At 35.2% G+C, this 25403-nt stretch overlaps 1 protein-coding gene across 2 annotated transcripts in view; it reads left to right on the forward strand.

Annotated features, from left to right (window-relative positions):
* Positions 1-839: 839 nt before the first annotated feature.
* LOC121408341 (cytoplasmic tRNA 2-thiolation protein 2-A-like) overlaps positions 840-25403 on the forward strand; it is a 30316-nt gene continuing 5752 nt past the window's right edge. Inside the window, exons 1-11 of one of the 2 annotated variants that reach the window (XM_041599773.1) lie at positions 840-1004; positions 10492-10560; positions 11639-11717; positions 13166-13286; positions 14065-14174; positions 17610-17791; positions 21196-21381; positions 22161-22334; positions 23194-23257; positions 24409-24605; positions 25176-25236. In XM_041599773.1, coding sequence (XP_041455707.1) covers positions 946-1004; positions 10492-10560; positions 11639-11717; positions 13166-13286; positions 14065-14174; positions 17610-17791; positions 21196-21381; positions 22161-22334; positions 23194-23257; positions 24409-24605; positions 25176-25236 — 1302 coding nt within the window. In that variant the 5' untranslated portion in view covers positions 840-945. Of the gene's footprint in view, positions 1005-6132; positions 6278-10491; positions 10561-11638; positions 11718-13165; positions 13287-14064; positions 14175-17609; positions 17792-21195; positions 21382-22160; positions 22335-23193; positions 23258-24408; positions 24606-25175; positions 25237-25403 lie in introns of those variants that run through there. The other variant, XM_041599775.1, reaches the window with a different exon arrangement.

The following is a 25403-nucleotide window of genomic DNA, read 5'->3' on the forward strand; positions in this document are numbered from 1 at the left end:
TATGCTTGTTGGATTTTTCTCTTTTTATTCAAATCAACTTTTTTGGGGGTGGACTTGTCCTTTAAACATGACCAATCCCTGCATTTATGACGTTGATGAGGATGATGATGATGGTGACGATGGTAATTATGGTGGTGATAAGTATGTTGATAGCGACGATACTCTGGTGGCCGGCAGGGATGCGTCGCCAGCGTCGAGTCATCGTCGTCGCGACGGTGGCAATGACTAGCCAGGGAGTAAAGAATTTGAGAATACATAAAAGAGAGGGATCGAGCAAAGCTACCCAGCACATTAAGTGAAAGTTTTTTTTTCTTATTCTTCATTATTCATTTATGGATTTTGAATTAGCGTCCGGTGCACATCATTGCAAACAAAAAGCGTTTTTGTAACTTTGTACAATATACTATTTTTTTACTTTACATCCATAACATTGATTTTTTTTTTACATTTTTTGGTTTTGTTGTTGTGATCATGTCAATTTAATATAATTTTTTTTATGATTAATGATAAAAACATAACTAGATGATTAGAAAAAAATCCATGAAGCTTATTGGATGGATTGCAGGCGCGCCAGTCACATTTTCTGTCTCTACTGCCGGCTCTGCGGTGGCCTTACGGCCAGTCGGAAGCAGTCGTTTTATTCATTTTCATTCAAACCACCTGTAAGTAGCTGGTAGAAAAAATGTTTAAATGGCTACATGTTTTGGGTTTTTCGACTCGCCGTACGACCGCCGGAGAGTTATAATCCGGGAGTAAATATGACTGAGACTTAACTTACTAGTAGTATGCACAACCTAAAATATAAAAAATGGTTTAACGCTAGTGGGCGCCCTATTAATTCTACAAATCTCTGTGATTCATCGCCGTCATTCTATTCAGAGATCAGATCCAACCCGATCCAACCCCTAATTACCATCATTTTAACTTTTCGAGAACTTCACGAAGATGTGTCAGGTTCAAGGTGACGAATCTTTGATGATGATGGAGGAGAAATCTTTCAAAAGGTTTGCTTGAATACTGATATTTTTTCGATGTGTTGCGACTTGCGACAGACAATAATCACGTTGAATAATAATCTAGCCTACCCGTTAATGTCCCACGTATTTGTTTTTGTGTGTGAACTCACGACACGTACGGGCGATATCACACTAGAACTTCAAAAATATCAGAAATTTCAACATGCTTTCAATAAGTCATAAGCAGTCTAATATTTTGATATGATACCTAAATTTTATGAAAATTATGAGTTTTAACCAAAAGTGAAGACAGATAGGCCTATAGTTTTGATTGGGGGGAACAATGGAATTTTAAATTTTCAATAATTTTGCTCATTGAATAGTCAAGTACAAACACCGCCTAAAACATTTATTTGCAAAGCAAGAGAAGATTGAAAATATTGCAGGTCAATAGAATAATATATCATTGATGGTTCCAAATAATATCTACAACATTTTCATGATCCATAATGGGGGCAGCCCTGATTTTTCCTAACCTATTTTTGGCAATGTCCCGTACGACACATGACAATGCAAAAGTTTTGCAAAAAATTTCATAAAGTCAGATTCTCTTTGTTTGACCCATGGGTGATCGATTTATCCCATAAGGATCTAATTACTGCCCTTCATCTTTCAATTATTGTCCTATTAAAAGTTGTCCCGTACGACACAGCGTGTGTCGTACGGGACATGTCCCGTACGACACACAATATAATAATGCATTTCATTGCAGGATTTGGATTCAGAAACCATGAGTAGTAGACATATTTAAATTCATTTAATTGATTTAACGTAAAGTGAACTGAAAAAGTACTTTGTTTATCTCCATAGAACATGAAATATGTTATTCTAAACATTTTAATTGATTTCATGTAGGCTTATTCTTTTGTGAATCCCTTCAGCTAAACTGGTGATTTTCACTGATCAGAGCAGGTTAATTTCTTTTCATTGAGCATGAAAAGAGAACTTTTGTAATTATTTCAACCTAGCCTGGAAGATGACTTCCTTTTGCATGCTAATGTGGAATTATTATGTAAAAAAATACATATCAATCATCATGATCATTAGACAGGAATAACCGTCGTTTCTGGGGATTTATTCAACAATTTCTGACATTTTACTACAATCCCCATTTACCGACGGCAATGTGTCAGTACGAGCCTTCATGTGTAATCTGGTCCGACAATTCGGCTGACTGGTTTTGTCCAGATTTGTTACTTCTTTTAGATTCTAAATGACATTATATTATCTTGGACGAAGGTCCACTATTTTCGTTAGACTCTAATCTTTCTATTGATATCATATACATTTTATAATATTTTGAAAATATACGTTACCGATGAGTTATTCCCCGGGTTATTCCTTATTTTTTTACTTTCTGCCGGAGAGGAAAATATGGCAGCCGTCAACGAGTTGTGCTTTTATCAAGGCTTTCCGATTAAATTTTCGATATCTTGGCCAATCAATGCGAGCGACAAGTTCTGAACGCACGCACATCAATATGTCCAAGCGCAGCGCAAAGCAGCGGCACAAATCGTGATAGGTAGCGACTGGTAAATACGTCTGTAATGATGATGACGTCATCCAAGATGGCAACTTACCTTGACCAACGAAAGGATCGAAGATGACGATGTTTCGATCATCATTTCAAAAGAATTAGCGGTAACTGAGGTCTAAGGTACGATATTTCTGAATTTTAAACATTTTTCGTAAATATGGATGTGATTTCTTTTTCATAATATGACATTTTATGTACAAAAAAACGATCGGAAAATCGGGTTCCCGCTGTTCGATCTAACGTTACTGCTAAAATACGTTGTCTGTACGTACGGGCCTCCAAGCTTTTCAGTCTATGTATTGGTGAGTGAGCCAACGCAGTTCAGCGGAACAACCAAAATACAGAGACTGAAGCTTTTGGTCTACATGATCATCTACATGTATTTGGACTTCCCTTGATGATCACTATTTTTTTTATATACAGTATTGAAACTCCTTACTTTTTTCAAGTTGTAAAAAAAAATCTGGAAAATAAGACAAACCATATGGTTTCATTAAATGCAGATGGGATTGAAAAAATAGAACCGCATTTCTTTAGAAAAAAAATGAGGAATTACAAGTGACAGTTGTGACATATATCATGTAGATATACATTTTATATAAAAAAAATTATAACATTTTAGCCCCATAATTTACACAAAGCTTCATTCATTCATTGTTTAAATAGTGTTTGGAAATCATCAATTAATTCTCTAAAAATCTACAAAATATAAAACCTCAAGTTTTTCAGCTCGTAAAAATGCTGTGAACACTTGTACATTTCCCATCATGAAAAAAAATTATAACATATTTCTCCCAATTGTATATATTGAGGTTACTTAATTATATTGTCCTGAATGACTATTTATTAAAAGATTTTTCATAAAAAAGAGAAATTTAGGGGCAATGCTCCTTCTGATTGATAAAAAGCTCATTTTTTTATTCAGGCTGCCCAGTACAACACGCAAGTGCCTGTACAACACACAAGTGTCCGGTACGACACACAAGTGTCCCGTACGACACACAAGTGTCCTGTACGACACACAATGTCCCGTACGACACATTTTGTTTATAATAATTATATTGACAGAAATATTCAACTTATAGCGGTTTCTAATCTAATGAATGTCTTAGTTTGATAGGATTATCATTATCATCAGCCAATTAATGTGATTGAAGAAGTCAAAGTGACATAAAGTAAGAAAGTTTGGTTTCAATTTAGAGATGTCCCGTACGACACATTTTGAATGTCCCGTACGCCACAATGTTCTCGAAAATTATAATTTGCTTTATTTATTCATGAATGTTTATTTTGCTTTCTTTCATAGATGTGTTTATTCTTGGGTAATTGAGTGTCAATTTGAGTTCAGTTTCTATGGAATTGATTTGCCAAACTCACAGACTTTTGAGTACAAACTTAAGGTTTCCAAAAAAGCCACCTTTTCTGCGTCCGTACGACACATTACTATTTTAAATCTGTATTATACAGGATGTGAATTCAAGTCATGTTAAGTCTTGGTTTTTCTAACACTCTGGTAGTACTTGATGATCACCTATAGTTACTGGAATATTTTTTGTTTTTCTGGTCAAAAAATGTCAAATGCTCTATAAATGTCCCGTACGACACGTATGGAATCACCCGTACGTGGAACGTAGACCCACTCACACTACCTCGGGCGACGTTCGTGCTCGTGCAGGCTCCAACTCCAATTCACTACCGCTACATTACGCTTCACCACCGCTACATTACGCTTCACCACCTACCCGAACTTCGGGATGGTAAACCAGTTTGGATATACCGAGTGATAAAAGTTGGTATCAAATGGTGGTTTATTGTAAAATTATAGAAAAAAATATAACGAGAATGAAAAATTGCTTGCCTTTAGACAGTTTAATAATTTCTTAATCTTACTACTCTTCACCCTTATTTCTAACCCAGGGAACTCCCACCCGCTATGCGGGCGGAAGCCTAGCCCAGGAGCTTACCGTGTAATTGACCATACTCACGGGACTAGCGTGAAGTATGGTCAAAATAATTCTCCGAATAAATAGTAAAAAATAGAATAGAAATTAAGCACTAACCACGATTATATGGATGAAGGTCTAACGAGTGGCAGTTTCCTGACATCTGGGCACAAACTGGAACCTCAAAAAAATGAAAAGTTCTCTCCTTCTACCCTGTCTCGATCGGCCATTTTTGTGATGAATCGTAACAAAATGGCCGATCGAGACTGGGGTAGAAGGAGAGAAATTTTCTCTTTTTTTTGAAGTTCCAGTTTGTGCCCAGATGTCAGGAAACTGCCACTCGTTAGACCTTCATCCATATAATTGTGGTAAGTGCTTCATTTCTATTTTAACTATTTATTCGGAGAATTATTTTGACCATACTTCCCGCTAGTCCCGTGAGTATGGTCAATTACACGGTAAGCTCCTGGGCTCCCGCCCGCTATGCGGGCGGGAGTTCCCTGGGTTACCTTATTTCACTTCATGTCCATCCTCCGGTTACCTCAAAATTGGTGATTTTGGGGAAATATCTTTTCTTCTCATGTATTACTCACGGCCGGTTTCAAAGCATCGCATGCGATGTTTTGAAATCGGCGGTGAATAATACAAATATAATAGGTCTGACCCTTTGATTCTTTTGAACCGCTTCGTTACAATACGATGTACCTTCGATTAGTGATGTTACAAAATGCCGTTTTGAAGAACAATTTGTATCAGCCCTGATTTGTATAATAGATGAAAATTATTATTTAACAAATGCTAAGATTTAATGTGATATATATGATTATTATAATAATGCTGAAAGTTTCATCAAAACTGGATGTAAAATTGGAAAGTTATGCATATAACTGTTTCACAAAACAGTTATGTGCACAATTCAGTGGCATGCAAATGAAACAGTCAATGACGTCCCTCACTCACTTTTTTTGTTTTTTGTTGTTTGAATTATACAACATTTTATTTTTTACAGATTTGACAATAAGGACCAACTTGACTGAACCATATATTAAACATTGCTAATTCCACATGTTCAGGGAGGAATTAATTGTTGTTTCACTTGACAATGAGGAGAAAATTATAATATTTCAAAATACAAAAGAAATAGTGGATGACATCATCAGTCTCCTCATTTGCATACCGACTAGGATCACTTGTTCACTGCAACCATCCTGCCTGTGGGGAAACTAATGTTGTAAGTTAGAGCAATAATGGGATCAGAGTTCGGTTCAGAAGTTGTGCTCCTAAAATCGAAATCGGTTCGGATATCGGATCGGAAGATATTAAAAAACAAAGAATTTGAAAGAAATACATTAAAATTTGTATTTGGCCGGCACGTGGACAAATGCTGCAAGCTACACTGATGACAGAATTTGTTTTGATCTCTGACAAAAGCGGAGGAAGAAGATGATGATTTGATCTCCGACATAATCGGAGGAAGGAAAAGAAGATAATGATGTTGCAGCGCGCGACACTACCACTGATCAACGATAGTCTTCTCTACAACATCATGGCGATGGCGGACACAATCGTAAACTCTTAGAAGACGCACGACCTACTGAAATAGACGCACTATTATCCAAAGTTGTTTACGATGATATTCACATTCTCTACAACATCGTGGTGATGGTGGAGGTAATCGTAAACTCTTAGAGGACGCATGACTTACCGAAATAGACGCACTATTATCCAACGTTGTTTTCGATTATATTCACTTTGTCTACAACATCGTAGTGTTGGCGGAGGTAATCGTAAACTCTTAAAGGACGCAAGACTTACCAAAATTGTTTACGATGATATTCACCTTCTCTACAACATCCTGGTGATAGCGGAGCCCGTCGTGAACTTTAAGAGGTGGCATTAATTACTGAAAAAGACGCACTAATATCCAAAGTTGTTTACGATGATATTCACCTTCTCTCATCATCGTAAACTTTGGATAATAGCGCATCTATTTCGGTAGGTCATGCGTCCTCTAAGAGTTTATCATCATTAACAACTTTGTTTATGTTTTGGTTTTTCTGATCCGATTTTTTTCCCACTTGTCAAAAATCGGAGTTCGGAAAAATGTAGAAAAGAGGGGAAAATCGGATCGGGAATTGGAATAAAAATCGGTTAAAACAATAGGGGAAACTACAGGTAGGACTATGGTATGCCAATGCTGCACACACTTTGAAAAATCATTAAAATATCACTTTTGTGACCAAAATAACTAATTTCCATACAGTTGCAATTAATTTTTCATTAATAACTTGGGAATAATTTTTGTATTTACCAGAGCGCTTAAAAACTTAAATTTTTTGCATATTTTTGTGTACGCCCTCTATTGGTGGAAAGTAATATGGCAAGAAAATTTTCATTTTTCAATCTCTGTTTTTAGTTAAGAAAAAATAATTTAAAGAATTAAATTTACATGAGAGCCAAGCTATATGATATATAGCTGTAATGGAAACTGACAGTGTAAGAAAATCAAGCATTTGTCCCATAGAAAAAGAGAAAATAAGCCAAACATTGCCACCATTATTTTGCCACATATGGAGATGTAACTGAAAACAAGGTTATATCATTGTTCATTGATTGAGTGACTAGGATGTGCATATAACTGTTTTGTGAAATAAAGCGAATCTGTAAAATGTCTTTCTTATCTTACATCCAATTTTTTATGAAATTTTCGGTGTTAATGCTTGTTGGATATTTCTCTTTTTATTCAAATCAACTTTTTTAGTGGGATTGACTTGTCCTTTAAAAATGATTACGTCAAGTTTAGATTGTCTTGCCAATTTATCATAAACAAGGGTGCTGCCCCTGGCTTAGATCCTCTGGAATAAGCGAGTAAAAGCCGGTATTTGGTTGGCTGTTTGAATGCAGGTGAAGAAGATTCCCTTCCAGAAGATTCCCTTCCATGCTGGACGATTTGAGAGGCTCCAGTATAAACACACTTGGTCAATTCCAGCGTAACGGACATGACGTTCAGACAAATTTTTGTAATTCAAAGGTTTATACAGTAGAATTAGCAGTATCTTGATAATTGTTACTAAGCTTATCAGACACATTTAAGTATCAGTTACATACACATAAAATTTCAAATGGTTACGTTGAACAGTTGCGGAGAAATTGCACTCTTTGTAAGCGTAACGGACATGACACAAAATGGACAAAGCATTTTTACCTCCTATTGCTTATCAAAATTCCTGTGAATTCTTAGATTGCATGCACCTGACTTCGGTGTTAATGTAACCTTAAGATCATGCTCTATCCATAAAATTGTGTTTAACAACAGTTTTGCAGTCCATTCTGTATTCATAGCTCAAAATGTAGCGTAACGGACATGACACACGAAGTGTAACGGACATGACAGTTTCGTCCACTTTTTGTAAGCGAATATAATTATTTTATTACAAGATATGGTACAAGTCTAATTGTTTACATGTTAAGGCTAGAGGTTAGAGACACACATCATAACTGGTAATCTGTAATATCTCCTATTATTTTGCAATTTGAGAGGGGGGCTTTTCGTACAATATTTATAAAACAAAAAAATATTAAGAAAAATTTCTTTTATACCAGTTAACAACAGTTAATGATTATTTTCCAGTTACTACCATCTGCCTCACCTAATTAAAGGAGAAAAAGTTGATAGTAAAGATTATTTTTTATTCATGGCTTACTATTTGATAATATACATTAGCGTAACGGACATGACACCCTTACGAGGGGAACTTCATCAGCACCTCTTAGTTCCAAAATGAAAGAAATATGAATAATGAATGTAATTATGTAACAGCAAAGTACCTTTACTAACATTCTTAAGAAAAATATGTAAATATTATTGGCAGCCTCAATGGCAGGTATCATTAATTTAATAGCTATAGCCTACATGATAATTTTATATTGAATACAATGTTGATCGTACCACTACGACACACTGAGAAGACCAAATCTCATTTTTTGTGAGAAGAAAACAAAATGAACCAGACCTGTATAAATCTAAGATGAACATACATGTATTATGAAATGTATTTATGATAAAGAATATGTACTAGTATTAATGTCATTTTTAAGATTTAAAAAAATGACATTAAAAAGTATTTTAAAATTTAACAGCAGTACCTGGAAGTTACCAGTCTTTCATTATCGAGTATGTATGAGTTGAAAGGTAATCGGAATGTTTGTAAATCGCTTCTGAGATTTTTTTTCATTCAAAATAGCATCCTGAGTATAAATCACACCTTCATTAAATCTTGAATGTTCTAAATCTTACGATCTTGCTTGCTGACAAATGTGGCTGTATCTAATTTTGTTGCATTGTCTGCGCTGCTTGTGTACAATGAAGATACATCATTCAAATCGTGATTATGGCTGACCAAAATACTATGATGACATAATTTAATTGATCGCGCCCTATTCCTTCCACAGCCCCTTTGCTTTGTGATATTGCAAAGAAGTGCCACTGTAGATTTATGGATTCATAGAGCTACATCATATAACACAGATATCTGAATCAATACAAACTTATTTTTAAATGTGAGCGCGTGCCATCACTGAAGAAGTACAGGTTGGTGAAAGTCAGATACTTTGAAGCAATGTCATCAATGATCTCATGAATTCACAAGTTGGAGTTTTATCATGCTCCAAACTGTCAGTGCAAAAAGATAATCAATTGCATTGTTCAAACACAAATGATGCAGATTGTGATCTGAGTATGTTGCGAGATCTAGCTGCATCTTATCCTAATATTATGTGGCATACCGTTAATTTTCAGAAAAATCTACCTGAACAAGAGCTGAACTTCCATCATTCTCCAACTTCTAAAAATAGCTGAATGACATGCAGATTCTAAGAGTAATTACATCCAGCTATCCTCTAGCAATTGAGACTGACCTCAGTCTGTGACACTGAGCCTAATATTTTGTTTTTGTGAATGCTGCCTTTTGTCATATAAAAGGCGTCATGTCCGTTACGCGAATTGTCATGTCCGTTACGCTATTTTTATGAAAATGAGAAATGGTAAAGGAAAATGATTGCTACACATGGTAGGGGGTTTAATTCTAACATAGAATCTGTATCTGCAGTACCTTCAGACAAATTTCCTGTAAGCTGTGAAAACTTTAAGTGAAAAACGTAACGGACATGACACTGATTATGGTAAAGAAATCACACAAATCTAGAGACAGATTTCTCTAGAATTGATGAATGGCATAAAATTTAACAATGATTTTCTGTTGATTTAAACATTAATCAACTATTCAAAAGTTAAAAGAGACCTCTGGGACCTTGTTTGCTTTTAGTAGAGACAGGAAAGATGAATTGTTTAAAAATAGCCACATTTTTTACTTTTTCCATTTACTATTCTATTTTTTTGATGATGGAAATAACTACAAAATTTTATCAATATTTTGATTTTTCTATTGGAAATTGAGACTTTATAGATTACTTTTTGAGAAAATTTGACTGCTTAAGTGAAATCTAAAACTTCATTTTTTCTCTAAAGTGAACATTTTCCATGGAATTGCCCACTTATGAACTCATTAAAGAGAAATTCCAGTAGTTGCAGTAAACACTGATTTCATGAGAAAGTCTGTACTGTACATAAAACAAGGCTTAATTGTCAGTATATCATCGAGGATCTAGATCTGGTACAGTTACATTAACTGGACTTTGTGAATCTTGAAATCTATGCTGAAAAATGTTCACACCGATGATCCCCAACACAGATAAGCCCGCGTGGGACAATGTATAATTAATGCTTAGAGCGTCGGGCCCGATGCTCTACCCCCTGTGCTGATTTGCTGATTTCTCAGCAATTACACAATTTCTTCCAGAATCCTTTGGCACATGCATTTTATTATACCAACAGACACTTTGGTGGTCATTTCATTGGATTCTGTACGAACTCAATTTGATATTGTTACCAAAACTAGCATACATTTAAGTCATTTTATATTTCCATTGATTACAGGAGCTCAACTTGTATGAAGTGTGAAGAAGCAGCTGTTGTCATTGCAAGAGTAAAAGATGCCTTTTGTAGGTGAGAAATCGTTTTGATTTTGCATGGTCTATGTGTACTTAACGGTACATATAAATATATATCACTGCAAAAGTAAGTTTTATACCAGATTTTGGACCTCAAACAATTAGGATGGAGTGAATTAGGCCCTATACTGCAGAAAATATGTTCATTTTCGGCCTGTGATGTAAGCTCAACTATCTGTTTGCTCATCCATTCACCATCTATTCTTGTAATATTTTATTTCTCTCATCTGTGTACCTTTAATTAACTTATTCTATGTATGTAAACAAAACACACATAGTCAGATGGTAAATTAAAAATTTGTCTACTGCCAACTCGTCCACTAACCACATGATCTATGTTCATTTAGTCTAATGCCATTCCATCCATCAACATTTCGTCTAACAACCATTTGGTCCAATCATCATTTTGTCTTCTCACCATTTCTTCTGTGACCATTTTATCCCATAACCAGTCGGTCTAATATCCATTTCATTTTTATTCATTTTACACAATTGAACTCTTCGTTCAATTAGACCAAGTGGTATATGGACTAAATGGCTATTGGACCAACTGGTTTCTAGACGGAATGGCATTAGACTAAATGAAAGTACACCATGTGCCATGTGGTGAGTGGACGAACTGATGGTAGACCAAATGATAGTAGACGAATTGGCAATTGGACAAAATCGCATCGGACGAATTGGAAATAAACCAGTCAAACAACATTGTACTACTAAATGGGTACTTCTTGTTGAAAATTATATGATTTGAACAGAAGAAAAATGAATCCTGCCCATCTTCAAATTGATATAGGGACCTGCAGGCTGACTGTAAATTAGCCAACTTCACAGCTCTTAAACTCACAGGCTGCTTATTACATACTGCCCCAGTTATTGTATCATAGTTATGATTTTATTTCAAAGTAACACTAGTAGTTTAGTAAATAGCAGTTATATCAGTTCAGCTAGCCTTTGATTTGCCGAAGTTGGCTAATAATGCACATGGGCCGTATTCATATCCTAAGAATGTTCATTTCACTTTACTTTGGTTTAACTTTTTGTTGATTATTCCTTATATCAATTTCTTCCTACAGAAATTGCTTTTTAGCTTACGTAACCCATCGCTTCAAAGCTACCATAGGAAAATCAAGATTGATACGTGACAAAGAAAAGGTAAAACCAAACCCATCATTTCTTTTTTATTTTGCTTTCTGTTCATGTTTTAAACTTTAATTTATTTGAAATTCCTCCATCTGAAATTTCAAACACAAGTATGATTTCTGTATGATGTATTTTATGCTTATATTCTGCTTGTTTATTGCTAAAAATATATCAATAAAAATACAAATAGGTGAAATGTGCAGTATGATTTTAATTCCTGCAAAATACAGCTTGATACACATGAAAATAATATGCAGAACTTTTGTACAATTTTTGCCCTGTAGACCAAAGTGGCTTATCGAATTTGAAAATCAAATTATGCCTACATTATTTCAGGTTTGGTTTGTCAAGATTTGAAGGTCTGGGCCTTGTGACAAATTAGCTGAGCAACTGATTATTTTTAATGTGATTCAGTTTATTATAATCATTTTATACAATTTGAATCCATATTACAAATCAGCTGTGTGATGGGGAGATCTAATGCTACACACTTTGTTTACAAACGATAAAAACTTTGGCAAGTTTAATATTTCAACAGATTATCTAACTCTAATTTGTGGTAGATATTAACCATGAAGAAAATATCATAAAACTCACTAATATGAAAATCCTGCCGTGTTTTATGAACACACCTCAATTTTATCGCCCAATATAGAAGGGGTCCTAAAGCTATACCCTTGATTTATCATTCAAATAAAAAGTATTTTCTGTGCCTCAATTTCTGAAATATGTTCCTATTATTATAGAAAATATGGAAGAAAAGGAATCATTCCAAACAGCTGCTGATTTTCTCTGCATTAAGTGATTTATTGCAGCCTCTGTAGAAAATTTGAATAAGAAGCGTTCATCACACTGCATTCACAGTTCCACACAGAGAGTGCGCATTTTGCCATTAAACTTGGCATACTTGCATGCACAATGAGTGATGTGTAGCTGTAGGACCCCCTACCATACATGTACTATCATTTGCTAAGCTGTCATGCCCAAATATGGATCATTGTGAATGTGATGATCTCTATTGCTGAAAGAGTGAGGAGATTTAGGGTAGAAGTTAGTTTGACTTTGTAGATCTCTCGTTCTTTCGTTTTTATAGAATTGAAAAGTTTGTTGCTTATGATAGTCAATATATACATATAGTTGCGATGTTCACTTCCTGAATCCTGTTATGTACATGTAATTTACAAGATTAGTATTACGGTTACTTTGCAATCCTATTGTAACATCCATGAAATCTTTGTTTTTGATTGGTACATGTAGATGCCCATTGTTCACTATGGTAATACCATAGTAATTTTTCAGCCCTACTTGGACCAATTTTTGTCTACTAGTGTGTAAGTTTATTTCAAAATAGCCCAAACACAGGCATGTTTCCTATGTCTTTCTTGTTAGAAGATTGAATGAGTTAGTGTGATAAAAGTGATTGCTGCCAATTCACTTACATCTTTGTTGGAAATGTTCAGGTTCTAGTTGCATTCTCTGGTGGTCAGAACTCGTCTGCAGTGGCTCGATTAATTCATGAAGGACGATCAGAGAATCAGCATAAGAAATTCAGATTCATTCCAAGTCTCATCTACATTGATGGTTAGTGGCTTCATATTGAGTTTGATAGTGATAATATTTATTGTGGTGATAATGATGACAATTGTACTAATACTAGTAATGATATTTGTTACAATGGTGTCTATGATAATAATATCAGGTAGGGCTGAGTCGAAGCAGGCAGTCTATTTGTGACAGACATGCTGTTGGTCACCATTGCACGCTTTCTTCCAAACCGGTGGACTGCTTAAAAAAGAAATATGTAAGAAAGACTATGAGTATGTGAAGTCTACCACTTGAAGACCTATATTTCTGTATCTCAATCTATCACATAATATTTCAGACCTTTTAATCAACCAAGTAGATCTCTATAGTATTGAGCATATTTCTCAATTTTCTAGCTCTATTTTATTGGCACTTACTGTTATCCTGATGTGTGGACACTGCCATTTTATTGTGTTTGTGACTTTCAGTTACTGCGCTGCAATTTTTCTGTGGAGTAACTAGGAGTCGCAAACAGACGAAGCAACATTGCCGTGCCCACACACTGGGATTACAATGTTAGGGCCGATAAATTTAGCGAGAAAATGATGAAATGTGGATTGAAGATGTTATAGTTTAGGTTTATATTCAAAATTTTGAAACATTTACTGGTAAGTCAAATAAAATCACTTATACATAGAAATGACTTGTCTGAAATTCCATGAAAATTCTCTGTTAGGTGATTTGTGCTGAACAAACATCTTATTTACTCTTTATTGATATGATATAGATCTGTATTTGTAACTGTAATGTCATGTGATCTTTAAAATTCCTCTAGATGGGATTATCATGGATCAGACTGCATCAGAGAGGAGTGCAAACAGAGAGATTGTTACTAAACTTATGAGTGCATATGATATACCTTCATATGTTGTTCCACTAGAAGAGGTAAAGATTTTTAGTTCATTTTAGATTTCTTTTTTTTTAATTGGCTTAAAAAATATAGCTTTTGAGATGAAGCAAACTTCAGGGGAGCCTTTCATGAAAGTCTTGTAACCATAGTCAGGGCTCCACACTAACCCACTTTTTCTACTGGTCCGAACCTAAAATCTACTGGTCCCCCAAAATAAAGAAAACATTAAAAAAAAGGTGCAAGTTTATTTGTCTAGCCTTTCGTTACCCCCCCCCCCCCCCCGCAATGAAATGAAGGAATGAAGGACAAAAAGAAAGCAAGACGGAAACAAAGAAAGAAAGAAAGAAGGAAAGAAAGAAAGGAAGGAAGGAAGGAAGGAAGGAAGGGGAAGGAAGGAAGGAAAAGAAAGAAAGAATAAGAGAAAGGAATGAAGGAAGGAAAGGGAGGAAAATAAAGAATAAAAAAGGAAGGAAGGAAGTAAAAAAAGACAAGGTAAAGAAAGGATAGATGTGAAGGAAGGAAAAAAGAAAGAACTAAAGAAGGAACTAAAGGGCTCCACACTAACCCATTTTTTCTACTGGTCCGAACCTAAAATCTACTGGTCCCCCAAAATAAAGAAAACATTAAAAAAAGGTGCAAGTTTATTTGTCTAGCCTTTCGTTACCCCCCCCCCCCCCCCCGCAATGAAATGAAGGAATGAAGAACAAAAAGAAAGCAAGACGGAAACGAAGAAAGAAAGAAAGAAAGAAAGGAAGGAAGGAAGGGGAAGGAAGGAAAAGAAAGAAAGAATAAGAGAAAGGAATGAAGGAAGGAAAGGGAGGAAAAGAAAGAATAAAAAAGGAAGGAAGGAAGTAAAAAAAGACAAGGTAAAGAAAGGATAGATGTGAAGGAAGGAAAAAAGAAAGAACTAAAGAAGGAAAGGAAGGAAGGAATAAGAAGGAACAAAAATAAGAAAGAAATAAATAAAGAAAGGAAAAACGAAATGATGGAAAGAAATGAAGCAAGCAATACAGAAAGAAAGAACAAATCCGGAAAGTAGTAAAGGAAAGAAAGAAGCAATAAAAAAGAAAGGGTTAAAGGAGAGATGGAAAGAAGGACAAAAGAAAGAAAGAGGAAGGAAGGATTGAAAGAAGGAATTAAGGAAGAAATAAAGGAAAGGTAAAATGATATATAGAAGGAAAGAAATAAATAAAGGAAGGAAGGGAAAGAAGGAAAGAAAAGAAAAGACGCAAGCAGTATAAAAAAAGAAAAGGTAAAAGAATAGATGAAAAGAAGAAAAAAAGAAAGACTGAGAGACAAAGAAAAGAAGAAATAAAGGTAAATAAATGATTGGTGGAAGGAAGAAAGAAACAAAGAAAGTAATGAAGAATGAAGGAAAGAAAACGGTAGAAGGAAGGAAAGAAAGGAAGAAGAGATGAATATAGGATGGATGGACTGAAGAATTAAAGAAAGAAAAATATCAAAAAGAAAGGAAGGAATGAAGGAAGGAAAGAAAGAAAGAAAAAAAGAAAGAAAGAAAGGAGGGAGGAAGGAAGAAAGAAATAGAGAAAAATATTTTTTAAAGGATAGAAAGAATGAAAGAACGAAAGAAAAAAAATGGATAATAAAAAAGACAGTAACCAAAAAAAATAGGGAAAAACAAAGAAAGATTGAAAAGAAAGAAGGAAAGAAAGATAGGAAGAAAACAGAGGAAGAAAGCTAAAACTATCATCATAAATAATTTATCAATTTCTTTTTGGCTCAATTAAAAAAGCTACGAAAGAAAGTCAGTCAGAAACCAAGTGTATCAACACACACATAAATGCATATGTGGGGCTAACTTGTATTCAGACAATATCACCCGAAACCCGATCTGTTTGAACCAAACAGAAGTGAAAATTTATCCTTTTACTGCTTACAAATGACAGACTTACTCCAATTTTTAGGAAATATGGACATTATAAGAGCCTTTCATGAAATGAACCGCAAATTTTGACAGTTCTGTGAGAGATTTCTGCCAGAGTTTAGCCAAGCTTTGTTCGCGCAGCCAGTAAAGAATTTACCACGTGAGTTGTGTGGCTGGCTAGCTACAGTACATATGTACACTGTACTGTATCTGCTCTAGTAGCAATTACGTGCGATTCATTCTGTGTGTATTCTGTGTGTGAATGACAGAATTTATCGGGGGTAGGGGAATGGTTTGCAGTTAAGTTGACCATTTCTGGAAAAGTTATTGGCCCAACAATGGTTTCTATTACTGGTCATGTCGGACCCTTAAAATCTTGCTATTTTTGGAAAAATTACTGGCCCGACAATATTTTTTACTGGTCATGTCGGACCAGTAAATCTTCCTATTTCTGAAAATCTACCGGCCCGACAGCGATTTTTACCGGTCCGGGACCGTCGGACCGCCGCTAGTGTCGAGCCCTGCTATAGTAATAGATACTGCTTCTCAGCCAATCAAAATCTATTCCAGATTGGACATTGGTATATTGGAGCTAACTTTTCTAGAGCTAGTATAGAGGGCATAACTTCCCTATTGCTGATAAGCTAGCAGAGTCAGATCTGCGGATCAGCACTAGGTTAGGTATTTGGGAGTCAGTCCTTTCTATGTTAGCTTTGGAAAAGATAGCCTCCATATATCAACATCAATTCTGAGGGGCGTTTCATGAAAAGGCTTGTCAGACGTTTTATCTGACAAGTCTTGTTTTATCCGACAGTTACAATGGTAACAGTGCCCCTCAGCCAATCATTATCAAGGAAAGTTGTCAGACCTGACAACTTTTTGGACAAAAATGGTAATGAAATGCTCCCCTGGACTGATCCAAATCAATAAAAGATGTCGGATGACAATGTTAATGAATGCTCTCCTGGCAATCGGTTTGAATTATGGACAAGACTGTTGCAAAGGGATTGGATAAGGTTGTGAAAGATTGCAGGTAATATTCAGTGTTTGTTGTACAACGCCTCCTACATTGCTTGTTGTACGCGAGCAAATGAGAGGCTGAATGTCAAACATTCATACCGTTGCACGGTCAGGAAAAGGTGACGTCACTATTCATAAAAATATAATTCAACGCATTGCATGCGCTTAGTAAATTCAGGTGCAATAGGCGTAAGGCCAGGTTTACTGGCTGAAATGCACATTGCTGCTACAGATCAGATGTGTGTTTGTAAAGATTTTCCTTTCGCTTTCAAAATTTTTGTAATTATTGTTTGTATTTTTGCTAATTTCCGAGGCGTTGTACAATACAAATAGCGAATATACTTATTCGTGCAAAGGTGCGACATTTCGCATTCAGTGAAAGAAAGAGACATTCTATTCATCTTTCTTTCGCCTTATGCGAAGTCTCTCACAATCTCACTCTTGCTTATCCGCTATTTGTATACTGTAAAGCCTAGCTCAAATGATGCAAGAAATAATCCACTTACTGCATTGTAATGACTGTTTCATATCTAACTTTTACTATATGATATTCATTCTGTGTTAGGTTGTCAACATGAGACATTCGTATGAATCTATTCCTAGAGGTAAAGGTAATGATGATGTTGCCATGGCAACAAGACATCTTAATCAACTCATTATAAATGATGTAGACAGTCAAAGATTACTAGAAATTTTGAACAGCGCCAAGTCACTGACGGCAAAAGAAGATCTTATCCAAACTCTAAGGTGAGTAATTAGTATCAAATTATTGATAACAAAGTTTTTGTTGATTGATAGAATTATTGTTATATTCATTTATGAAATTTTCAGTGAAAAAATGTACAGTAATAAAAAGATACATAAATGCAGAGAGAAATAAAAAGCTGATGTCCCGTATTTCTAATGAACATAACTTCTTAGATATTGACTGAAAATTCACTGTCAACACTGGTTTAATTTTTTTTTTTTAATAATGCAAATCATAATTTTCTTTTAAACTTTGTCTTTGAATGTACTGGGGGGGATGTTTCATAAAGTTAGTAAATTTACGCAAAACCTATTGACTAGAATGTGGCTAGCCAAAAATGTGTCTCGACAATTTTGAATTGCACTTGTAAAGTGAAGTTGTACGTAGATGTTGATGAACATTATCAGTGTTATTGTCAGGCAAATTATTTTTTTTTGGCTAATTATAGATATGATTTCGTGAAATCCATTCTTTCTTTATTCATTCTTTATATGTCAGGAAAAATATTGGGCAATTTATATTCCTTTTGTTTGTAAACCCATGCATAACACAAGGCTCCAACTTTTTTTGGTGGTGGCCCGTTCGGGCCACCAAAACCTTCAAATAATTTTTTTGGTGGCCCATTAGTAAAGTTTGGTGGCCCGAAAAATATAAAGAAAAACATTAATTAAAGATGAATAGGGCCTAAAACAAACTAAAATATTATGCAGTCACTACCACGTATCACTATTCTTTGTACATCTTGTATGTAAAAATGAAGAAAGAAAAAACAAAGAAGAAAAAAAATTGAGAAAAAAAAAAGAAAATGTAAGAAAAATGAAGACAAAATTATAAAAAAATGGGGAAAATTATTATTATTCAGTAGAAACATGTTCTTTTATCAGGCATATTCAATGGGAAGGGGTATAAATGGTTTAATCACTGTAAAAAAATGAAAGAAAAAATAAGAAAACGGCAAAAGTTATCTGGAAAAAACAATGAGAAAATTCCTTCCCTATATTTGACAAAATGATGGAAAAAATTCACATTTCATATCAATGAAATGCCTTCCCAAAGTATTTACTTCCTTAAGAGTGGTTTAAGAAGTCATTTATAAACAAGATAGAAAGAAGCTGTCTATTCACTTTTGGCTAGAAGAGACACAGCGTCGCAATAAACCAAATATCAACATACATACAAATGCACATGTGGGACTGTGATGTACTCACCTATGTGTTTTATGTGTATTAATGCATTTGGAAATCGGTCTTTTTGAGTCAAAAGAGAGGTCATAATTCCTCCTTTTAATGCTTGCAAATAATCAGGTTCAGTAATATGGACTGTAGAAGGGCATTTCATTGGTGTAAAATGTGACTTTGTCGTAGGTTTTCAAAGTTCTGGGGAAGATTTCTTAGCAGTAACATTTTGTATCGCAGCTCCCTTAGTCTGAATAGTCTGCAAGCGCACGGCTAGGTGCAGTGGTTTCATGCATGCAAAGCTCACCCAGACAGCCGGCACAGCCAGCTGTACAATAGTTACTGTATGCTAGCTGTAGGCCTACATACTGTCATGACTATGCAATCTTTGTGTGTGTGTATTTGTGTGTAGATTAACAAAAAAGGCGCATGACGAATTTTCTTGCAATTTTAACTGTAGAAAGTTGATAAATGCATGCAAAATCGGGAGAAAAATTGCGCTACTTTGAAAATTATTGGTTGCCCGATTCGGGCCACCAAAACTTAACATTTTTTAAATAATGGTTGCCCGAGATGATTTTTTGGTGGCCACCGCTAATGTCGAGCCTTGCATAACATTACAAACGGCTTTTAGGAAACACCACCCAGGATAATACAGTGCGTCCCAGAAAAAAGAAATCGGGATTCCCATGTTTTTTTCTTTGCAAAAAGTTAAAAAAAATATTTAGTTTTATTCACATAATGATATAATTCATTTATACATGCATTAACGAGTTTGAAATTGTAATGTCAAAACCAGGTTACGCAGAAAAATGGGACAAGATTGGTTCGAGATACGACGACCGTGCTTATTCGACAATGGGCTCATTAGCATTTCTTTTGTATTCTTTGTTAAGATCCTCTCATTGATCCATGAAATGAGAGTGAATTCAGATTCACATGTGTGTTTCTGCGCAAATCATTTCTGATATGCCCCAATATTTGTTATTTGTAATCTGTCATGCACGAACGATTTGCTTAGCTGTTGATTTCAAATTTGATATGAGATTCCACTCTTGCCATGAGTTCATTCATTTCAGAGTAAAAACATTTAATCATTGTGAAATCTCTGAAAACGGGTTTCCTTTTTTGTGGAATGCACTGTATAGGAGTTCATTCATTCATTTATTCAATTTTTCCAGGAAAATTAAGAAGCAATAATTACAATAAATAAAATATAACATCAGAAAGTACAAATGATAAATATTCAAATAAACCAAATATAAAGAATATGCACCTGATACAGAAGATAATATATCACAAATGTTGGAAAAATGGAGTGGTCCACTGAAAAGCAAGGCTTGTAAAGTGTGGACCACTCAAAGTGTGGACCGTTCACTATGTGGTTGGTCCTCTCTTACCATGAGTGTCAAATTCATAGTAAAAAACATTTTTAATCATTGTGAAATCTCTCTCTGAAAATGGGTTTCCTTTTTTGTGGAATGCACTTTATAGGAGTTAACCGTTCACTATGTGGTTGGTCCTCTCTTGCCATGAGTGTCAAATTCATAGTAAAAAACCTTTTTAATCATTGTGAAATCTCTCTCTGAAAATGGGTTTCCTTTTTTGTGGAATGCACTGTTTAGGAGTTAACCGTTCACTTACAGTCCTAAAATAGGACTGTAAGGTGGTGGTGGAGAGATAAACATGAAAATAAAAGGAGAGAGTAGAGATGAAAACATGGGTCGTTTTGTTCAGTGGTTAGAGCATTGGACTCATAAACACAAGGTTGTTAATTCTTCCAGCTATTGACAGCACATCTATCTCTGCCACCCATAATTAGAAACAACAGTGATATTAGACTCCGGAACAAATATGACGAGGTGTGTACTGGAAGTTAGCAAAATGTTGGCTGTGGGCGTCGATCATATTTTGATACACCAAGGAAAATTGTATACATGTACTATATTATCGGCTGCTTGAGTTTGCATGGTCGTATCCGGACAATAACGGCGCTATTTCTCCCTTTTCGATCCCTGATCCTTTGCGTGAATCTATTTGCGATAAGGTCCATTGGTAAAAGAACAATGCCGCAAAAGTAAAATCATAGATTTTAAAAGAAAATGGCGCCTGAAAAAAAACAATATGTGCAATATAGACATGAATGTAATGCAAACAGGTTGGAAACCTTCAAAGATCAACAACCAGCCTGGATTGATTTATCCAAACATTGCATTCTTCACCTTCAGGCATAGGCTTCTTGCTGACGTTGCCAAACGGACTGGCCATACCAAGATCATGTTGGGTGACAATGGAACCAATCTAGCATCAAGGGTACTCTCTGGTATGGCGCAAGGTCGCGGGGTCACCGTTCCACTCCAGGTCACGTTTGCAGACAATAGAGAGGGGGACAATACATTTGTCAGGCCTTTAAGGTAAGGAGGTGACGTGGCCGAGTGGTTTAGGGCACCTGGCTATACATAAAAAGTCTGGGGTTCGATACCCCGGGTGCGGCACCTATGCCTGTGAGCAAGGCATTTAATGTGCAATGCTCTTTTATCCTGCCTTCAAATAATTGGAAATGCTTTAGGCATTATTGGTAACTTTGTGTGCAATTTTAAAAAAAAAGGTAAAAAAAAATGATAACTTATCATGTGATTCATACAACCATTTCATTCCTTTATTCAATGTTAAAGAATTTCAGTCAGAGCTTGACATAACGATTATACTTTGAAAATTCAAGTATGATTTTTGCATACTGTGCAAGAGTTGTATCTTATGTTTATGTTTATGTTTATGTTTATGTTTATTTAATTTCCAGGAACACATAACATAATAACATAACAAATTCTCATATGAAACTTAACAATATACAATATACACAATAACATAAACAACAACCAATGCCTGGTTATACATATACATACAAAATTTCATTTTGTATGTATATGTATAATGATTATGTTTGTTATATGTATAAGAAGTTCTGAAAATAAAAATCATTGAAAGATAAAAAAAAGAGTAGTCGACAGTCACAGCACTATAGAAAGTGAAAAATTTTAACATTTTTTTATGTTAGTTATTTGATCTTGCAGTTTCATATTGGAAAAAAATTTGTTTGATATGTTTTTGTGCTATGTATATAAAAAAATTATTAATTATTATTATTATTAAGTATCTTGTTATTCTTCTTTTTGTCATTTTATAAATCAAGGGAGTTCCCTAGTCGTGAAGTTGCACTGTACAACCATTTGATGGGTGTAGAATCTGTGTGTTTGCCCACCCCAACAACCAAGGCAAGCCAGTATGCAAGCATCAATAAACTCACCAGTGAATTTATAAACGGTCTACAAGTTGGCTTCCCCTCAACCGTTTCAACTGTACTAAGGTATATTGATGTAATTCTTGTCAGTATCACTTTAAGGGATCAAATTCAGATTTGATTTGAATATGAATATCAGAGGGACAATGATAATAACTTTTGGGGGATATAACAAAACATAAAAGATTTTTTTTTTCTCATTGAAAAAAATCATGAAAATCACTATATTTACAAGAATTGTTGCACGATTAGGGTACAAAATCAGAGAAACAAATATGTCGAGACCAAAGTAAAATCAAATATGAGTTAGAGTCTTGGTTTCATTTCATATGAACCATTTCCAATCATTGAGAGTCTCCGTATCATTTCATATGAACCATTTCCAATGGTTGAGAGTCTCCGTTTCATTTCATATGAACCATTTCCAATGGTTGAGAGTCTCCGTTTCATTTCATGTGAACCATTTCCAATGGTTGAGAGTCTCCGTTTCATTTCATGTGAACCATTTCCAATGGTTGAGAGTCTTTGTTTCATTTCATGTGAACCATTTCCAATGGTTGAGAGTCTCCGTTTCATTTCATGTGAACCATTTCCAATGGTTGAGAGTCTCCGTTTCATTTCATGTGAACCATTTCCAATCGTTGAGAGTCTTTGTTTCATTTCATATGAACCATTTCCAATCGTCGAGAGTCTCCGTTTCATTTCATATGAACCATTTCCAATCGTTGAGAGTCTCCGTGTTATTTCATATGAACCATTTCCAATCATTGAGCGAAGGCCTCAGCACTTTGCTCAGAGATCATTCAATAGTTTTAGTGTTCAGTAATGTCACAGGAAGGTGATGCCTAGACAAATGACTGTGTTTTGTGATAATAAACCCGATAAAGAATGAAGAGAATGACTGATGATCTCTTTTTTTATCCAGGACAGGAGAAAAATTGTGCACAGTCTCGTCTTCTGGAGATGGGGACAATTGTATCATGTGCAAGGTGTGTATTTTCAATTTTTGCAATTTAAAACTTCACCTAACACTCCAGTTTTCGGCGTAAAGGAAAATGAAACCTTTGGAACAAGATAGCTTGTGTGAAAATAGAAACATTAAAGAAACAGATTAACAAAAGTTTGAGAAAAATTGAATGAATAATAAGAAAGTAATGAGCATTTGAAGTTTAGATCATTATTGTAATGTAGATCCTCCTATTGGAAATGCGACAAAGATGTGTGATATCACAGGTGAACAACTTTCACATTGCTTTTGCATATATTTCACTTAAAATGCCTCTTTTATCACATCTATCAGTAGATAATTAATCATTTCTATAGGAGGGCTTGTAATACAAATTTTCAAAGAATATATTATGGATAAAGAGTTTGTATCACCATAAGAAAGAACAAAAAGAGACATTTTGGGGGTATTTTATAGTCCATCAAAGGGAAAGTTGTTCACATGTGACATCACACATATCTGTCGCATTGCCAATGGGAGGATCTCCATAGCCTTAGTGATCGCAAAATTCATTCATTATTTGTCCGATTTTTTTCTCAAACTGTCTTTGATCTTATTCTTTGATTTTTCTCTTTCCACACAAGTCCACTTGTTCCATGGGTTTCATTCCCCTTTAATATTGAAATTTTAACTTTTTTGGAGGAGTCTGCTACTTGTGGTGTTTTTACACATATTTATATTGCCATCATGAAGCATCAACATCACCTCCACCATCACCATTATTACCATTGTCAACCATCATCATAATCACCACCACCATTGTGAGTATTCATCATTACCATCAATATCATCATCTTTATGACTGTAAACTCAGTAATTAATATGTTGATGAATTGATTTGTTCTTATGTTGAACATTTTATTAATACAGGTGCAAGATAAAGAATTTATACTTAGATATAAAGTGTCTTGTGAATTTTATAAGCAATAGATGTGAAAGAAATAGAATCTGATATCTTCAAGAAGTAGAATTTTGATCGCCAGAAGTGCCTGTATGTATATATGCCAGAGACGATGGTACGTTCATGGATGATGATGAAAATCGAAATGTCATTATATGCCATTAAATTGAATGCTTGATTATTAGGTAAAGGAATGTTATGAATAAGTTTTGTATTTATCCATAAATTTGTAGGGTCCCCTAGATACGGATGTCCCAGCTTGCTCTGCCCTGAAGTCTACCCAGCATTCCCTAGCTGAGCTCACCGATACAGATAAAGGAGGGCTGACACATTGTAATTCATCAATGTCTTGTGAATCAGCCAGCGATCAGTCATCGTCAGAGTGCTGTGGGCAAGGTGATGGTAGCTGTCATAGCACCAGGAAAATTATGTAAGTAAATCTCTTTGTTGTGCTAGGTTCTCACTGCAGATCAAATCAGTCCAACTATGCTCGATCATTCTCTTTGGCCTGGCCGGATTCGGTGTTGGTCTTCCCCGATCGCCAATGATCGGTGTCGGTCTGGCCCCTTACACAGCAATTTATGTCCTGTCAAAAAATCTTGTGTAGGGGTCCCCTCTTGGGGAGGGTTTGGTGCCCACCCCCCTCTCTCTCTCTCCCTCTCAATAGACTTCCCAGGTATCTTCGTTATCATAAGGGTGTATGATGAGAGTAAAAGTATTACTGAAACAGGGCACTAAATATCTTCAGATTTTCACCAAAAAACCTAACAGATAAAATAAAGATATAATGATCACCACACTTTTGTAAGATTGGAATGTTAATGTGATACTCATGTGGTACTTATGTGGCATAATTCACATCATTGAATCTTTACCAAAGCCCTAGACAGGTTTTAACAGCATGAAACCTGAATGTCATGGTAATGAGGCCTATGCCGCCATCAACAGCCAGATGACATTGAATCATTATAAAGCTAGACTTGTGTGTATTCCCTCTTAGATCATTTAGAGAAGTGTCAAGGTGGTTGTGTTACGGCTGTAGGATAACAATACGAGATATGGTGAGTAAAACTCATTCGATTATTTTTAATTCGCTTATTTGAATTGATGATCAAAAACATAGATTGTCTATAAAAAAAGATGTACATGAAAAAAAACCACATTGATAAATTACAGTGATAGTGGATAAACCCAGATGACAAAGTGTTCAAGTAACATGTAATCATTG

This window comes from Lytechinus variegatus, chromosome 2, assembly GCF_018143015.1.
Source record: "Lytechinus variegatus isolate NC3 chromosome 2, Lvar_3.0, whole genome shotgun sequence".
NCBI classification, from domain to species: domain Eukaryota; kingdom Metazoa; phylum Echinodermata; class Echinoidea; order Temnopleuroida; family Toxopneustidae; genus Lytechinus; species Lytechinus variegatus.